This window comes from Ursus maritimus, unplaced genomic scaffold (assembly GCF_017311325.1).
Source record: "Ursus maritimus isolate PB19 unplaced genomic scaffold, ASM1731132v1 scaffold_26, whole genome shotgun sequence".
Classification (NCBI taxonomy): Eukaryota; Metazoa; Chordata; class Mammalia; order Carnivora; family Ursidae; genus Ursus; species Ursus maritimus.
The window spans coordinates 1835378-1854357 of NW_024425119.1; the positions used below are offsets into that span (position 1 = coordinate 1835378).

The window sequence follows — 18980 nt, forward strand, 5'->3', positions numbered from 1 at the left end:
TTAAATACCAAGTGTTTGCACATGTTTTATCTCAAAATGACAATTACGAAATCATCATGAAACCCCAAAGTCACAAATAGCTACTCAAGGTATCGTAATGAGATTTTCAGAAACACAGTGGAAGTATGCCAGCAATATGAAAGCCAATGGAAGTTAATGTTATATAGATTAAATAAGAATTAGCCTATTGTAAATGGTCTTTTACTAACATACAGCCTGCAACGTAGTATGTTTGGGTAAGGTAATAATGACCTGATTTTACACAAGCTATTCAAGTAGAAAGTAGGCAGAAGTCTGTCTTCACCCTAGAAGGTTGGAGCTTTAACAATTTGGAGGAAAAGAATTTAGAAAAAAAGAACAAAGCTCTGTGGGCCAGGAGATGAACAGTATGGCAACCCTGAAGTCACTGTGATATTACACAGTTTTTTCTTCTGTGTGATTTCTAACCCTCAAGGTTTTTCTCTTTTCTTTTTTTCCCTTACAACATAGGAAGTTAAAAAAAAAAAACTTTCCGTTTTTTCCTATCTTCCTTAGAATGTAAACTCTGAAAGATCAGAACTTGCTATTATATGCTCTTTTATCCCAACTTGGATTTCAGTATTCTCTAAGTCATGAGCTCTTAAAAAGAAAAGAAAAAAAAAAGACATTAAATGAGTAAATTCAACTATCTCATGGTCTAGTGCAACAAAATAAGCATTTACTAAATTTCTATTCACAAGGCATTGGACTAACTACTAGGGAGCCAACTAGGGTGTATCTATGTTCCCTGAAATATTGGGAAAGGTAGACTTTGCCCATAGGCCCCAAGACTCAAAGGTAAATTCCTTTACAAAAGAAATGTTAAATGCTTGCTAAAAGATTTTAACAAAAATGTACATCCAGTTATGCATGTATCTGACTGACAACATTCCCATTCTCCGAAGGTTTAAAGACTAAATCCCTCATCACAGACTTTCTAAATGGCCACTGATCTCAATCAGAAAGACTTTACCTATTGAGAAGCTGTCCAACTCCTGATAGTGGATACATGTTTTCTAAACTTCTATTTCTTGCTTGAAAGCTCAAAAATTATCATTGGCAACAATAATTTTCCTTGTTTTTCTGAAAGTGACAGATGCACATTATTTATTTTTGAAAAAAAAGTCTATTGAATACCTGTCTGAATAACCATAGTTTGTCCATTTTTCTTTCAAGTAAAAATAGTGTCCAGTGAAAATAAAAATAAAAATATTAGTTCAGCTTGCAATTCAAGCACAGAAGTGTTTTCCTAGAGACAAATACATGGTACTCCCATATTCAGCACATGTACTTTGCACATACTTATTTTTTCACACAGAATTTAAAAAGTGTGGGCGCTCAGTTGGTTGAGCCACGGACTCTTGGTTTAGGGGGAGGTCCTGATCTCAGGGTGGGGAGATGGAGGCAGTGTCCCGCTCTGAGCTCAGCTCTGAGTCAGGCTTCGGATGCTCTCCCTCTGCCCCTCCTCCACTCGCACATGCGCTCGCTCTCTCGCTCTCAAAAAATAAATCTTTAAAAAGTGAACCAAAGAGCTGGACTCTAATAAAATTAATAATGTTTACTGTTTTATGGAGAACACTCTCAAGTGACTCTGGCTTTTACCGCGGTACCCTGCCTTGAATCACTCCAAGACACCTACACTTTTTACTCGCCCTTGTTTTTGCACCATTGGTGCAAATGTCAACACAGTGAAAGAGACAAATAAATCATAGCATTGTCAAGAAAATGGTTTTGATAAGGCAGACCCCTGAAAGGTTCTCAGGAATTCCCAGGGGGTCGAGAACCACGCTTTGAGAACCACTGGGTGTTTGTAGATACGGACATCATAGTTCCCTTTCTCTTCAGTTATTAGTTTTTGAGATTTATTTATTATTATAGGTTTGATCACTGAGCGCCAAAGGACAGACACTCCGCGGCGTCGAGATACACCCCATCGCGCGTGCAGCTCCACGGCTCACGTAGGAAGGAAACAGCGCGGGGAGGCGGAACCGGATTCAGACCTCCAGCCGGGGCTTGCGGTTGCCCCCGGCAACGATCGTCGGGGGCGGGAGCGCGGCCATCGATTAGTAATGTCTTGCGTCCGGCACCGGAGGTGGGGGCGGGGGCACGGCTGGAGAAGGCAGGCCTCCCCGGACTTGCGGTCGCCTCGCGTTTTCGGTCGCGAGGCGGCTCGCTTGTTCTGCGATCTATTGAGAGTGGCTTCCGACAGCCCTGAGTTGATGTCGGGGAGGGAGGGAAGATGGCTGCCGTGGCGGCGGGCGGCCTGGTGGGAAAGGGGCGCGACATCAGCCTGGCGGCCCTGCAGCGCCACGACCCCTATATCAACCGCATCGTGGACGTGGCCAGCCAGGTGGCTCTGTACACTTTCGGCCATCGGGCCAACGAGTGGGTGCGTGCGGACGCGACGGGGCAGTGCAGCCAGGGCGAGGGTGGGGACGGGGTCGTCAGACTCAGGGCTCCTGAACCCAGTGAGGGGGAGGAGACGCTGACGCCCTGGAGGTGGATGGAGGTGGATGGTGGTGAATCGCGGCCTGAGGCCGAAGTTGTGGCAACTGGATCCTGGGCCGGGGGTTTGGGGGGAAAGGGAGGCCGCTCTGAGAAGCCACCTGAAGTTGGGGGAAAGACTTAAATATCTACGATACCCCACGTGGGGAGACCAGACCGATCAGGGACGGGACCGAAGAGCTGAAGGAAGGAGGGAGGCCTGGTGCCTTGAGGCCGGAAGACTGATGTACTCCGACAAAGTAAAGCAGGATTCTGTCACAGTGTAACATGGCTGTAGGGGAGGCAGGGGTAGGGGAGGAATTTAAAAGCCGAGTTCTGGTTCTGGAACAGCAGTCTTAGGTGGGACGAAGAGAAGTCAAACCTTGGTAGAAGGGGAGAAATTGAACTTGGGAACTCAGGAAGTACACCAAGAGAAGAGCAAACATCAGGAAATAGAGGACAAAATGGGGGCTGGGTCTAACACTTCGAAGGAGGCTGACGCTCTTGGAAAGATCATTACACCACAGCCTACCAAGACCAAAATGAGTTTGAAATTTGAGTCCGTTTGGAAGCCGAATTATTTAGTGCCCTTCTCAAAGCAGAAACCCAACAAATAGCAATGGGATGAAATTTAAGTTTCCTCACAGTTACAATGGGGTAGGAGCATAAGACACTTCAGTCCTGTTGCAGGAACTACTGCGTGTGATTCTGTAACCCACCCCACTTGAATAGAGAGAGATGTAATTTTTCTTTTCGTCATAATGATTTTTGTCTCAAATAATAATCCATCCATTATATAACCATCCATCATTTTAAAATAAGTTAGAAAACAGTATAAAGAACTGGGCGTGGATGAATGGATTTCAGGTGATTTTTTAAAAATGTATTCTCCAAGACATCAAATTTCAATCAAGGAAAGCATACATATTGAACAAATTCATATATTTTTTTAACATTTGCATTCATTTACATAGCCTGCTTCTCTCTAGTGTGGACCTTGAGCAGTCTATTAAAAAAAAAATTCACCTGAAAATCGTTAACAAAAATAAAAAGATTAAAAAGGAGGTCCTAAAATGGGAGAGACGAGAATAGTTCTTAAGTGAAGAAATTTGCTGGAACAGAGCAAGGAATTTAGGTCTATACTCCCAGCTGTCAAGCAAAAAAGAAAAACGGGGAGATGTCTTTAATATTCACCATTTGTAATAGAAAGTATACCACTTGGTAAGCAGAGAGGTTATTTCCCCTAATTTTCAGGGGGAATTTGTCACCTGAGTCTTTATATAAAGGACATTGAGCAATGTACTGGAGGATTTCATCAACGGCAATTTAGAAAAATACAAAGATATTCTATATTGTATTGCTATTATACTGTTCTGTTAAAAAATGCCAAAGGCATAATGTGTTAATTCTGTCAAGGTAATTTTGTAAGAGATAAAAGATCAGGAATGTACAGTAATGTAAGCCTACTTGACAGTGGGATTAGAGTCTGGAGAATCTTGAGAAATTGTTAACATGTAGTGGAGAGCATTCCTCTTGGAAAACAATTGTCTGCTATAGGCTTTTGACAGGATCTCTGTGATGGATACCTGTTCAGATAGTTAGGTTTATTAGATAGCCAGTGAAGTCCTTCTAAAGCCTTATCAAAAGGCAGAAGTGAAGTGTCACAGTGCATTATTTACAGGAGTTATGTTTTCCTGCTTCCTGGACTTGTTGCCTTCGGACAGGGCATTATTCATTCAGTAAAAGGTCATTCTTTCAAAGTACTAATCTTCAAGGCTGTGGTAGCCAGAAAAAAAAGAGACCTAGTTCAGATGCAGAGAAGTTGCTGAGGGTGAACAGTTTGTTACCACTGTCTACATATGCCATCGCTCAGGGCCTCTGGATGGGAGCCTTTTGAACATAAACCTACTGAAAATATAAAGAACGTTCTTGAGATTGGAGGTGAAAGTATGGGAGGTAAAGGAGGGGAATTCTTAACTACACTGAAATAGATGAAAATTGACTTCAGGCATTCAGAGCAGGAGGTATTAGGAATGAAGGGTAGACAGAAAATGAGGAGCTTGAAGGAAGGATTAAGAAAGATTATGTCATGATTAGAGTAGGAATTTGAGAGCCAGAACTACTTCCCATTCATTATCTGGAAAGACTGCTCCCCCCTAAACACCTATGTGTCATTTGAAGAATATATTTTCACCTCTCAGTCCTTAGAGTAGTGGTTCATAGCTAGCTTTGATTTTTTTCTCCAGGGAACTTTTGGCAGTATGACCAAAGTTTTTGGTTGTTACACTAAGAGGGAACGTATTACTAGCATCCAAAGGATAGAGGCCAGGGATGCTGCTAAATATCCTACACAGAGGGCAGGCCCCCATGACAAAGATTAATCCGGCCCCAAAGGTCAAAAGTGCTGAGCTTGAGAAACTGCCTTAGTGTGACTGTTGTCCTGTTTCTAGCTAGTGTTTTCTAAGTTTCCTGTGTATTGAAATCACTTGGAGTTTTAAAAAGTATAACCTGCCAGATCAGAATCTCCGGATGCGAAGTCCAGGCATTTGCTATTTTTTAGGCTTCCTAGGTGACTTAGATGCTCTGTGCATGATGGAGAGAGACAGATTTATGATAAATGGAGACCTACTTTTTCATCGTATTAACATAGATAATTAGTAATATAGAGATTGCTTTGGGTTGTTTCAAAAGTGGCAACTACTGTGCCGAGTCCCAATAATTTGCCAACTAGCACTATTTTATATTCCATCTTATTATTTTAAATTTTGAACTGCTTAATTTTTTAATACATGTTAGATTTTATAATAGAGTGTAATATTAAATTATTAAATTGTACTTTTAAAATTGTAGCTAAAATTCCCCATTACTATAAACTAATAATTTAACATAGAAGTCCTCCTTGCCTGGAGGACCTAAAGAGGATCTAATAAAATCTTGTTCTAACTATACCCCAGAAGCCCAACCCTGAGTTTTGCCCAGAAAGAAAAAAAAATCTGGTTACCCTTGGATAACTCTGGAGGGACCAGGAAAATGATGAATTTAAGCCATGTCAACCTTGCTAGATCAGAATTTACATTTCCTTTTTTTTTTTTTAAGATTTTATTTATTTATTTATTGGCCAGAGAGAGAGACAGCCAAGGAGAAAGGGAACACAAGCAGGGGGGTGGGAGAGGAAGAAGCAGGCTCCCAGCGGAGGAGCCTGATGTGGGGTTCCTTAAGGACTGAGCCACCCAGGCGCCCCCAGAATTTACATTTCCAAAGCCCCTTTTATCCAGGTGTAATGGAGCACTTAAAATGTTATCAAAAGATCTGAGTGGTATAGGCGAGTTACTCTTTTCAGTGAAGAAACTGAGACATAGAATAATAAACTAGTTAGCCCACTATGACCTGGCAAGAACCCCACTCCAGGTATTCATAGTCAAGATTTAAGAAATCCCCTATACACTTTAGTGCTGATGACAGTGCTCCTGGTGTGCAATGTACAGAGTGGATTTTGTTTGGTGCAGACTTTCCTAGTTATGGGTCTGATCCCAAGGAAAACTCTCCAAAGCTGTTGCCTGATGTTCATTCTCCAGGGTCACCAGGTCTGTGGTATTGGGCTGTGGAAGTCTGGCCCCTAGCTACTCAGGGAATTTCAAACTTTTTAAGGACCTGTTGCAGTTGAAGATGGCCACAGATTCTTTAACACTCTTTCAATCAAGAGGTGGGGTCCATTCCCTTAAGGGCACTATGCTAAGTGAAATAAGTCAGAGAAAGACATACTGATACTGTTTGATCTCACTAATTACGTGGAATCAAAAAAAATTGTTACAAGTTGGAGGAGAATTTCAGGAGAAACATGCCTTTTACATTTCTGATTATGGATTTTCAAAACTAAAATTGGGTATTAAGGTCTTTTTTTTTTTTTTTTTTTTTTTAAGAAAAAGTAATTTCCATTGCTGCTTCATGGAGGAAGAAGGGAAACAAGTCAAAAGCTATTAGCTTTATGTGCGCTGGTCCATAGACACATCCTGGTTTGGATCACTAAGATGCAACAGTCTGAGGTCAAATACTGGAAGACAGGAAAGTGTGTTGGCGTTGCAGCAAGTAGTCCTTGCAATGCATGTAGGCTTTTGTCTAGTTCCTTAACTGTATCTCTGTTTCCGCTTCTTATCACCGTCACAAATAATACCAAATATTTAATTTTTACACATCTATTCCTGAAGGCTCTGTGGACTCTAAATACTCGCCAACGGTACCAGTTGAACTTTAGGAATGCCCACAGATTTTTAGACTGTGGGTGGTATTTATTATTCTGTAGTGGCCATTTTCTCAGTGATTAATATTGTAGCAGTTTAGGTAATTTTTGGCACTTGAAGTGCACCCAGGATATAGATTTCTCAACAGATAAGAATTAACCATGTTGTTTACACAAGGAAAGATCAGTAATAATGTTTCTGTATCTTTTTTTTTTTCATTGTGACTCAGTTCAAAGCACAGGGGAAAAGGGCCACCTTTGAGAAGTAAGGATATTTTTCACAGGACACTGAAGTGATTTATACAAACTTTATAATAAATCCATTTTAAGGATGAACTCTAACTTTCTTACCAATATTTATGTATTAGAGAAAAGACTGACTAAAGTTGTTTTAACTGTCATAAATTCTTTATTTCTAATTGCATATTGTACGATGAGGATTAAAATTCTTGTTGCTAAGTAACTTACTCTTAATATCCATTTGCTTTTAAAAAACAATGTTTGGTGATGTTTGACACACTTTGGGACATCGTGGATTTTGATTTCAGGACTCCTAGTGCAGTTCTTTGGGCAGAGAATATGTTACTTAGCTAAGGCAGCGGTTTTCACATAGCGCACATCAGAATCACCTGACAGCTTGATGAACATGAGGTTGCTGGGCATCACCCCACAGTCTGAGTCTGTAGGTCTGGGGAGGAGCCCAAGAATTTGCATTTCTATCAAGTTCCCAGGCGATGCTGATACTGCTGATGTGGGGACCATACCTTAAGATCCACCGAAATAAGGTGACCAAGAGAATTGCTGAAATTACTTGAGCATGGGAGAGAATCATGCTTCCAATGTTTTATGTGCCTTTAAAAAAATTATCATTTAATATATACCCTTGTTCTTTAAGAGTGTATTTTTCCCCAAAACTACAGAGTACTTAAATTTTGAATGATTTTTATAATAGAGATTAATAATAAAATATTAGGAGGTTAGATAGAGTAGTCAAACTAAATCATGTAAGTAGCAAAAGTACCTTTTAAATTCTGAGTAATAATAATTTGATATTAGTTAAAAATTTTTTTGGGGGGGGGGTTTAGTATGCATTGTACTGACGAACATTTTCATCAGGGCCTGGGCTCTTATCTTCAGAGAGATGGAAGAGAGCCTTTCCAAATGAACTGGAATGATAGTTTATCCCTTTCACTTTACCACTTAACCAGTTTCTCTCAGGCAGCTTCTTAAGTCTGAGCTTGGCAATGTTTCTAATTTGACTTCAAAGATCCAAAATAGACTCTAAATATTCCACACCACATTGGTGATTAATTTGTCTGAAAACTACAGCATCATTCCTCTCCTCTGTGTTGTAGTCAAAGTAGGGTTATTGACAGATCATCTGCTCTCCTAAGTGACAAGATATGGCAAGAGAAAATGAACCCAGAAAACAAAGAGAGGGATAATGAAATGCGGACCCAGTGACTTCCGCAGCCATGTACCACGTTCCATGGTCACAGGGTAGAGGAGAAGGCAGCACACTGATGATCTCTTTCAAAGGATATCCATGGAGCATGTTTATTTTTGTATTGCTTTAGCCAGAGGTGTGTTGCTGTCCCTGTCTTTGATAAAGAGAGATAAGGGTGGTTTATTTCGTGAATGAGAAAAGAATGGCTGCTTCTTGCTGCCCAGTCAGCAGAGCCACAACCCAGCCGAGAACCTGCTTTTCTCCTTTCCCTAAGAAAAACCCCTCATGTTACATGGATTTGGCTTTACTTGAAACTGAATGTTGTCTAACCTCTGTGAAAGTTACTATTAATGAAGAGAAGATACATATTTGCTGTTTTGTTTTGTTTTTTAGGAAAAGACTGATGTGGAAGGAACCTTATTTGTTTACACAAGGTAAGAGTATTTTACTTTTGTGAAGAAACTGACAGTCTTTGAAAGAATATTTTAAAATTAAAATATTTTAATTCTTCTTCAAATGTAGTTTTATTTCAAAGAGAAGTAAAAAAAACCTGAATCTTAGTTTGAAGTTATTTAGTGATATAGGGAAGGGAATACTGAATAATGTCATCTGGTATAATGTGAGGAATACTAATTTCAGAATGTAATTTAAACTCTAGTATTGATGAACTTAAACCTCTGTGTTCTTTTTAAAACAGTATTAAATACTTATCCTTTAATTCAAATGAATGGTACATAGTCCTTGAATATAATGCATTGGCAAGAAGCTAGAAGTACACTATTAATAATATTAGATTTTTTAATCACTATTTGGAAAAAGGTTTTATCAGTCACCTCCTCACCCCCTGCCTTTGATTCTTTAAAGAAGTGTGCTCCAAAATTAAAGATGTCTTTGAGTCTTCCATTATATAGCTAATAGAATATATTTCAGGATAAATTTAATAAATTCATGTTTTTTGTTATTTGTATCAGAAATTGTTAATATCACCTAGTATGTATATTGTCTTAATAGTTAAACATTTTATTCACATAAACATTCACATAAACTGTCCGTCATTGTTAGTGGGTGGACGAAGAAAAAATACAAAGGCCTAGTACAAACTCTTCTAGAGCCTGCAGCTTCACTGGGGTGAAAGAAAATGCACACATATACACATGCATATTTTTTGTACACATGCACATTTAAAGATATACTCCCCCCAAAAACAAAAAATAATTAAATAATAATTAAATAATTAATTATTTAAAAATAAATTTTAAAAAAAATAAATAAAATATTTAAAAATAATTTTTTAATTATTAAAAATAATTAAAATAATTTAAAAATAATTTAAAAAATAAAGATAATTCCCAATAGGTAGCTTATCCTCAGCACCGGTTGATAGATTGTAAGCAACGAATGGGCTGCTGTGATTATGGAAGACTTTAAAGAATTGGTGCATCTTGAGTAGGCCTCAGGAATAAGGTAGCACTTAACTTGCATAGAGGAGAGGGAAGGGCTATGTCAACAGGAAGAATGGCAGAAGCTGAGGCATAGGACCTAGTGTGGTGAAGTTAAGGAAAATGACTTGGCTACAGAGAGTTTATATTGGTTTATATCAGAAGACAGTCAGGGTAAAGAGATTTTGCTGGCATGGAATGTCAGAACAAGGATTTTGAAATTTACTTTCTTAGCAGTAGGGAGTCACTGAAGGTTTATGAACAGGGAAGTAATAAGGTTACAGCAAAATGTGTGAGGAAAGTCTGTGTATTAGCATTATGAGGATGCCCTGGTTCTTAAAGAAGTTGGACTTAGGACAATGAGAAGATTATTGCAGTGGAGTAGATATGAGATGATGGGAGTATGGACTAGAATGGTAGAAGTTGAAATTGAAAAAGTTTCTTGAAGATTTCACATATAGAGGGAATGATGAAATTTAAAAAAAAAAACCTAAGATTTTGAAATAGAAGACAAAGAATGACAGACTCGTGAGCAGAGTGGAAAGATAAGAGGTGGAGAATCTGGTTTGAAGATAATTTTATTTTGAAATAATTTCGGAGTAGTAGCAGGGCATTCAAATGAGGTGCCAGGTCCTTCAGGACAGGTCAGGGATGGATATACAGAGTTTGAAGTCATCGGCCTTAAACTGGTCGTTGAAGCTGTGAGAGTACAAGTGTTCTCTGAAGGAGAAGAAAGTGATAAGGGCTAGTGGTTGCGTTTTGTGGGCCCAGAGATACAGAGAAGAGTCAGCCATACAGATACAAGCAACACAGGAACATTGCAGAAAGGTCAGTTGCAGGCCCAGTGCAAGAATGGCTTAAGAGTGTGTAGGTGGAGGCAGAAGCCGCAGTGGGAGTGGAAGGAAAGGAATGGATGAGCAAGGCCATCAGAGTAGGTGGAGGAGGTTGGTTTATTAGAAAAGTGGTGGGAGTGCCTAAGAGCCATTGGCTACTTTAGTTTACATTATGTTCTAAAACATTCCAAAAGCACCAGAGCATACTGCCAAGTGAGTATAGACTACTCTTGAGAATTCTGAAGTGTGAAAAGGAAACCGAACAGATGAACTCTGACTTATACCAAGCACACACACACAGTGCATTTCTCATTCATTTCATACAAGTATTACTCTTTTGAGAAGTGAAAGAAAAGATGTATTAATATACGCTAATGATTTGTTTTAGGGATTTTTAGGTGCTCTCTCTCTCTCTGACTGCAGAAGATTAACAAATTATACAGGTATTTTCTCTTTTGTACCCAAATCAAATGTAGGTTTGCATTTTCAAGTATTTCTTAATATACTCTGAGTTCCAAATCTTTCCCTGTTCCTTAATCTCTTCCCTAAATCTAATGCCTCAAGAATAGGAGCTTTTTCCATGTCCCCTTAACCCCTGCTTGGTGGTGGGCCAGACCCCCCCCCCCATCAGATAGATGCCAGATTCTAGCATGTTGAGGTTTTTCCCCAGTAGAGAATGACAGAAAGCTCATAAAAGCCAGAAGGGAGTTTCTAGTACAGGTAGTGGAGCTGCTGGTGATAGTATTTTGACTTCTGTTACATATATTGCTTCAGGGGAACTGGCACGTTCATCCCCTGAGCCTGTTTTATAAATTATGAGATGGTATAGTAACCATACTGTTAGAGAGGTGAGGTCCTGTTGTGATAATGAAATACTTGAAGAATCAAATTCTGATTCTGTATAAAAACACCTAATCCCATTTTAAAAATTATTTCTTTTCTTTATTTCCTCCCATAGCTTGCTTTCTGTAATAGAGAGTTCATAGAGACACCCACTGGTGATTTTTAAACTTGACACTTCCAGAGGACCCTCTGTCAGAGATCTTGGGAACTCTTTTTCATTCTTCCTCAGAATTTAAGTTGAAATTATTATCATGATTATTTCTAGTATTGATTATATGCCCACCGCTGCTTTACCTTTTTGTAAAATAAGTTAGGCAAGGATTGCCTTCCATCAGTTTTAAAATTGGAGGTCTCAAAAGAAAATTCTGTTGAGTAGTCCTTGTAGCTGTGTTTGATGTCCTTAGTAGCACCAAATGGTTAATGTGAAATAAGCGTCAACACCTTTTCTTCCTATCGCTCAGAACATTTCTGTGTGTTGCTTACCCTGCTGCCCTAGTTTAAAGTAAATAAATGAATTCTGCTTGCTTCCGTTTCAGCGTAGAAGCATTTGGTGTTTCATTTGTCACCAGAAGTCGCACAGTTGGATTACTGTATGGCTGTCACCCAAGAGTAGGCAAATGCACACGTAGTTGTTAGAGTTACACTCTGTGTAATTTGGGCTCTTTCTGCCTGACAGAGAGTAGGCACTGAGGGTTTAGTCAATGAAACGAAAAATAAAAAGACACTAAATGACACATTTTTATGGAGAAAAACTTTTATAGTAGTTTATGAAGTTGTTTCCTTTATATTGAAGAAAACAAAATAGTTGCTGCTTGCATTGAATTCTATGATCTTTTAAACATACTGTATCTGATCACAGGTTCATTGACCAGAGGGGCATTTTTCTAAGAAATTTTACAGCTTCAATTTCAAACCAACACTGACATTTTCTATAAAAAATTTCTTCACACGATTGTGATGTACACTCTATGTTAACTATCAAGATTCTTTAAAAGTATCTGTTAGTAATTTTTTTTAAGTGGTTGATATTCCTGCCATAAAGGAATTTACCATCTAGATAGGGAAGCAAGATATCTATGTACACATAGCTACGTAAGTAGGACTTGATTTTGCCGAAGGCACAGCAAGGGCAGTCATGCTGGATGTTTACATACAAAGTAGCGCGTGAATCAGTACATCAGTACTGTTAGCCCGTAGTAAAGGTCCAGTGCTTTGTGTGTTGTACAGTCTGCTTGCACAAAGCTCTGTATACGTACAAAAAGGTGGAGAGATACATTCGAATAGTAGTTCTACTAAAAGTGTACTTCTGTGGAATAATTTGTCTTTTGATATCCTCCCCAACCCTTGTGATTTTTAGGTCTGCTTCTCCAAAGCATGGGTTCACCATTATGAATAGGTTGAGCATGGAAAACAGGACAGAACCCATTACTAAAGACCTGGATTTCCAGCTCCAGGATCCTTTCCTTCTCTACAGAAATGCCAGATGTGAGTCTTTCTTAATGCATTGGGTAGTTTTATTTCTGCAGTTTGGCCAAGTGTTTAAAAATGTATAGTAGAGGCCTTTGTGTTTGTGTTCAGTATCAGTGACTGTTAGGGTCAGTGTCAGTTAACTTGGGAAATACGCATGTTGAGGGAATCGCTTCTTCCTTGTGAAATTTCAATGAAAACAATGTGAATATGATGATGTAAGTATTTGAACCCCATCTTCTGCAGCTAGACCTGTTTGTAGTGTGAACCCATCAGTGATTTTAAACCTGAGTAGCGCTGGGGGAGGCAGATTCTTGGTCAGGAGACTGCAGAGGGGCAGACACATAGGCGGCGCTCCAGATACAGAATTAATGATTTAGCTAGTGGCACTTTTTCCTTGTGTATCACTTCTGACTGAGCCTCCTGATAGGATACTGGAGGAAGAGGGCCTATATTCTACTTTGCCATCTTCTGAACACATAGTAAATGAAAAACCAAAGTCCAAAGAGTTTGGGTCATTACGAATTTCCTAACACTTTGTAAAGCTGAAGTTATGTTAGGTAACTAAATGGTCCTTGTCTGATTTGAAACGAGGTGTAGCAATCGCCTATCCAATGTTCTCTCTCATTTTACTCTTGTGATTATGTGACCACTGTGTTGGATTACTGGGCAGCCCAGAGAAAAATCGATGAAAAATATGTGAACTATAGGAGCATCTCCATACACAGAAAACAAGAGCATACTTAAATATAAATTGTGCGTGCACGTGATCTGTGCTTTGTGCATAACTTTCAGAAAGACCTGGCAGTTAAGAACTGTTTTCCATACATTTTCCACCCTGCTTTTGAGATCAAGATACAAGGATTTGCCAACTGTATACTATTCAGTGTAATTTAAATAATGAATGTAATACAAATAATATTTAATGTTTTAACTCCAGTGAATTGTTTTAAAATAAATATAGCACTTTAACTTATAATTATATTCACATATAATCAAGTTGCTACGAATAGGTGGTCATCTGTTATTTAGAGAATACAGTTAAGTTTTTATTAGAAAAAAGCCATTAAAACTGTAGCATGGCTTACCAATGGTAAGTCCTATGAAGTGAAAAACTTAGTAATATAGGGAAATATTTTGTTCTTTATTCCTATTTCTTTGCTAGGAGTGTAGTTAAATCAGTTGTAGATGGTATTTGGATTATTTGTGTGCGTATAGATATGTCAGGTTTATTTTTTTTTAGATTATTCGAGTATGTCAAATATATTAATATATAATTCAAATCCTAACAATATAATCACAAAAATAAATATAAAATAAATGAATATGAGTAACTTATAATAATCATTTTTGGTTCTTATTTTGGATAAATACTTCGTCTAGTCAGTTTAGATAGTATTTTATTTTAAATTCTTATCACAATATTACATATTATATAACATACTATATCAAAAATATAAAAATAAAAACTTTCTTTAATGTAGTTAATTTTTAAAAATAGCTTTCCTAAGTCCCACAGGGTATATCTGATGGGAAATAGTGTTTGGATATAATAAACATATCAAGCCTCACCTTGGCTCCAGGCCTCTGCTGTCTAATATGGCAGCCCCTAGCTGCAAGTGGCCATGGAGCGCTGGACGTGTGGCCAGTCTGAATTGAGTTGTGCTGTGAGTGTAAAATACACACTGATTTGCAAAGACTTAGTACCAAAAAAGAATGTAAAAAAAAAAGTCTCATTAATAATTTTATATTGATTTATCTGTTGAAATGATAATATTTTGAATTTATTGAGTTAAATAAAATAAATTATTAAAATTAATTTCATCTGCTTCTTTTAATTTTTTATTTAAAATTACACGTGTGGCTCACATTTGTGGTTCACCTTATATTTCCATTGAACAGCACTGTTATAGGCATTTTCATTTATTTTACCGTATTTCATAATCATAGCTTTGTAGGGCAGACATTTTCACTGTCATTTTGCAGATGAGAAAAGTGAGGCTCAATGAGATGACAGACCTGACAGAAACCCATAAATTCTGCTTTTTTTTTTTTCTTTTTCTACATCACTTCCACTGTTCTCTATACTATTAAACATGAATGCAAATGGAAGGCAGCCTTTTGGATACATAACAGAATATTTCCAAGGAATTTCCATAAGAAAGAAATGAAATCAGTTGAACAGCAAAGAATGGAAGGAAATGGATCTATTTACCTTTCTAGGTTTATTTGCTTTTTGTTTTCTCCTTAATATATGGTATTAATTGCCTTTGCAGCCATAGTCTTTGGTTTTAGTTTATTTCTAAAAGCCTTTTTAGTCTCTGCCATCAAAGGTTCACAGAAGAGTTTACTCCATGTTGCTTTCAGAGTCTCAGATACTTCTCAGATGTTTCTAAAGAATTCAAATACTTTATGTAATAATCCTATATGGTTTACATATTCTCTAATAACATATAGATCATCCTTTGAACAATGAAGCCAGCTTCCCTCAAGAATGGTTTTTAAGCCTCTGTACCCCTCAAGACCTGTGTAATCAAGAATCTCTCTGTATAGTGTTGGCATTTTACTTCGGCCTAGGTATGTCATAGGCCGTATTTGGACATGTCAAAAGGTAGAGTTGATTTAGGTTTGTGGTGAGTTTTCTCATGGAGTATTTTCGATTCACTAAGTTAGAAAAAAATTAGTTATCTAGGGAGACAGTTATCCCTGTCTTGGATTGGATGAATTTAGAAGAACAAAATCAAGGAGTAAAAATCTTAAAATTTCTTCATTTAATTAAAAAAAAGATGTTTAATAAATAAGTAACTTTGAATTTCACCAAACACAAAATATACAGTGTTATTACATTAAAGGATTTATAGTTTTTAAGTTTGCTTGTGATTGGGTTTGGCGTATATAAACTTTAAATGTAAGATAGCTGTTAATTAAGGACAGAAATTCATTTATTCAGCAAACATTTACTGAGCATTTACTGTCTGCCAGGCACTACGTCAAGGCTTAACATGGGTTATTTATCTCTGGTAACTTTTTCTTGGAAATACTGTTATTCTTGTTTTATAAATGAGGAAACTGAGATTAAAGAGATTTAAGTCACTTACCAGGTTCTATGACAATTTTGAACTGAGAAAACCTAACTTTATTTTTTACTTTATTTTTTTAAAGATTTTATTTATTTGAGAGAGTGAGAGACAAGGAGAGAGAGTATGCAAGAGCGGGGGGAGGGGCAAAAGGAGAGGGAGAAGCAGACTCCCCACTGAGCAGGGAGCCTGATGCGGAGCTTGATCCCAGGACCCTGAGATCATGACCTGAGCCGAAGGCAGATGCTTAACTGACTGATCCACCCAGGCACCCTGAGAGAGCCTAACTTTAAGAGCCCAGGCCCTAGCAGTAAAAGTACTAACATACATGAATGATGCATTTGAGCAAGGTTTACCTTTTAAGAATACTTAATCTTTTTATTGCACACTCCAAAGTTCAAAAAGCAATTTTGTTTTTCTTTGAGAATCTCTTGTATCTCAGTTATTAGAATATCAAATAAAAACTAATGTAATAAAAAGCTGAATGTGACCATTTCTTTTCTATTATAGCCCTTTAGCAACCATTTCCTGTATTTTCCATTTCACAACTAAATAAGATTGTATTTTCCCAAATATATCATAAGATTTGAGGTAAGTTACAGACAGCAGAGGCAGGTAGAGTTAGACCAGCATGTTGAATACACCATTGTCTGTGTCTACAGAAGTAGAATTAAATTCTTTCAAGCTGCTTGATTTCATTGCAGACATAAACCTGGAGCTTAGAGGAAATAATAAAAGGCAAAATCAAGATATTTAAGATAAAGTTGTTCTAGAAACTCTGCCTCAGTTTTAAAGTAAATTTACCATGTTGGGTAGTTTTGTATTCAGAAAGAAACACAGTTTAAATCCTTTATTGACATTTGTAGGATCTGGGAAAAACTGCTATAAATAATGGAATATGATACAGTAAATGAAAATGGTAATTACAGACAGTCCTCCTCTTTCAAATAGGCCATGTCCTAGCCGCTCCGTTTTAAAGTAATTGATTGCTGGTCTTTGGTTAAACATGGTGTATTGAATACATTCCTGTGGTTCTCCCAAAACTGTTGAAATGACAATAAAGGAATAAAAAGGGGCATAAACCTACAGGGGTGGAGGATGCATTTCATGAAAAAGATGGAATAAACAAGAAAGAGGAAGTCATGCTATGATAGCTTTATTATTCATGATGTATTAGGTTTGCCTCCCTGCAGAAGATTATATATCTCTGCTCTGTTGATATCAGACTTGACTACGTGATTTGGGTTCCTCCCCCCACTGATCCACCCTCCAGGAGGATATGTAATGACCCTGTTGAACTCAAGTATGACTTTGTGAATTGCTTTGGCCAGTAAAATGTAGGTAGAAGTGGTTTGTGTCACTTCTGAGCAGATACTTTTAAGAACTAGTTCATGATTCACCATGTCTCTTTTCCTTCTGCTGTGATGACCAGCAGTGTTCTAGGCAGAGGCTGTTCTGTCAGCCTGGGTCCTGGAATGAAGATAACATGGCACAGAGGTAAAAGTGACCCGTGATGGACATGTAATGTGTACAAGAAATAAATCTTTATCACTGAAAGCCACTGAGATTTTGGGGGTCATCTATTACTAAAGCATAATTGGGCCTGTTGTGACAGATACATAAGCTATCCAGGAAAAAGGGGCTCCAAACGCTGGATGGAGGTAAAGGAATTCTGAGAACAATGGTCAAGAGGAATCCCGTAATGACTGCTGTACAACCAGAGATTGGTCAGTCTAAATTAAAGTATAAGGATAAAGGGCTTCAGGAAGGGTGTCCAAGAAAAACTTCACAACTAATACTTTGAGTCTATTGGGACATTTATAGTTTCTTGTTAAGAAAGTTTGGTGATGCTGTAGAAACATTGAAAACTGAGAGACAACAACAAAAGGAGGCAATTCTTAATTCCTGGGAAAACAAAGTATCATAAAACAAAGGAAATATAATTATAGTACACTATATGGCTCTGCAGATTATAATTTAATTATATAAATAGTATATGGCTCTTTAAATTATGTACATGTATTATTTTGATAATTAAAATTTAAAAATTTGAATAGCAGAATACATTCATAGAAACAATATTTTTGTTAGGTTTCTGAGTCAACTCGCAAGAGTATTTTTAGCCCATTGTGCACATACTGAAGAGTCACACAGTAACATTATAATGATGCACCTATGAAATATAGCACTAGCAGGTATAGCATTATTTCTGTAAGAAAATTTACTCAAGAATAAGACTTAATGTGTATCCCCAAAAGTATAACTTCCTTAGGTTGCAGGGCAGAGCTCTTGTAGTACTCATTTTTAGTAACAGATTATTTGTAAGGCTAAAACATTCATATAAATTATACTTTAGCATGTTTGGTAATAGTACAGTAAACCAAAGCTTTCTTAGACAATTGCTAAGTCCTACTTCAGTAGTGGTTCTGCTGCTGTCTCCTCCTTTCCCTTCCCACATCCATTCCAGTTCAGGCTTTTCATTACCTATTACTTGGGGGTATTTCATAACTCCTTAAAACAAAAAGGGATTAAGCTTCCAGCACCAGCCAAAATACAGAAAGTTCACTATCAGACATCTCTCTCACCGTTTAGAACTAAAAGTTCTAAATACAAAAAGCGACTCAGTGAAGATTCTGAAAGTAAACAACAGGCATTTTGGGAAGGGAAATCAAAACCTGAAGAACAACCAAGATAGTGGTGAATTTCTGGATTTTATTCTTTTCTTATCTCCTGATGGTGACTCAAGAGTGGGCCAAGTTGCAGAACTATGGACAAAAGCAACAAAAACTAAGCAACAAAAACTCCTTCTTTTTAGTTTGGGAACTGGAGAAATAGACTCCTGTGAGCTACAAAGTATGGAAAGAATCTACCTCTTTTCCCCCTTTTCTCTCTCCTAGCCCTACCCTGAAGCCAGTTGCAGTGCAAAGCTGAACTGCTACTGTGGCAATGATGGTGATGGCACAGTCACCTGAAGATCTCAAGAAATAGCCTGTCTCTGCCACAGTACCTGGAAACCAGGGCCCCTGTGGTCCAAAGACTTGCAGGGTTGGGGAGGGTTCCCATTATATATTTTTTCTTTCTTTTGCTTCACCCTGTGAGCAGCCCAAACTATGCAGATTGCCTGACTCTGTTAAG

At 37.8% G+C, this 18980-nt stretch overlaps 1 protein-coding gene across 6 annotated transcripts in view; it reads left to right on the forward strand.

Moving 5' to 3' along the window:
- The first annotated feature begins 2164 nt into the window (after positions 1–2164).
- The window catches only part of DCP1B (decapping mRNA 1B), a 53217-nt gene continuing 36401 nt past the window's right edge, over positions 2165–18980 (forward strand). The window contains exons 1-4 of one of the 6 annotated variants that reach the window (XM_040642000.1): positions 2354–2407; positions 8580–8620; positions 10847–10901; positions 12659–12786. In XM_040642000.1, the coding sequence (XP_040497934.1) occupies positions 12690–12786 (97 nt within the window). In that variant the 5' untranslated portion in view covers positions 2354–2407; positions 8580–8620; positions 10847–10901; positions 12659–12689. Of the gene's footprint in view, positions 2408–8579; positions 8621–10846; positions 10902–12658; positions 12787–18980 lie in introns of all 6 variants that reach the window. The other 5 variants (XM_040641999.1, XR_005837814.1, XR_005837813.1 and 2 more) reach the window with 5 other exon arrangements.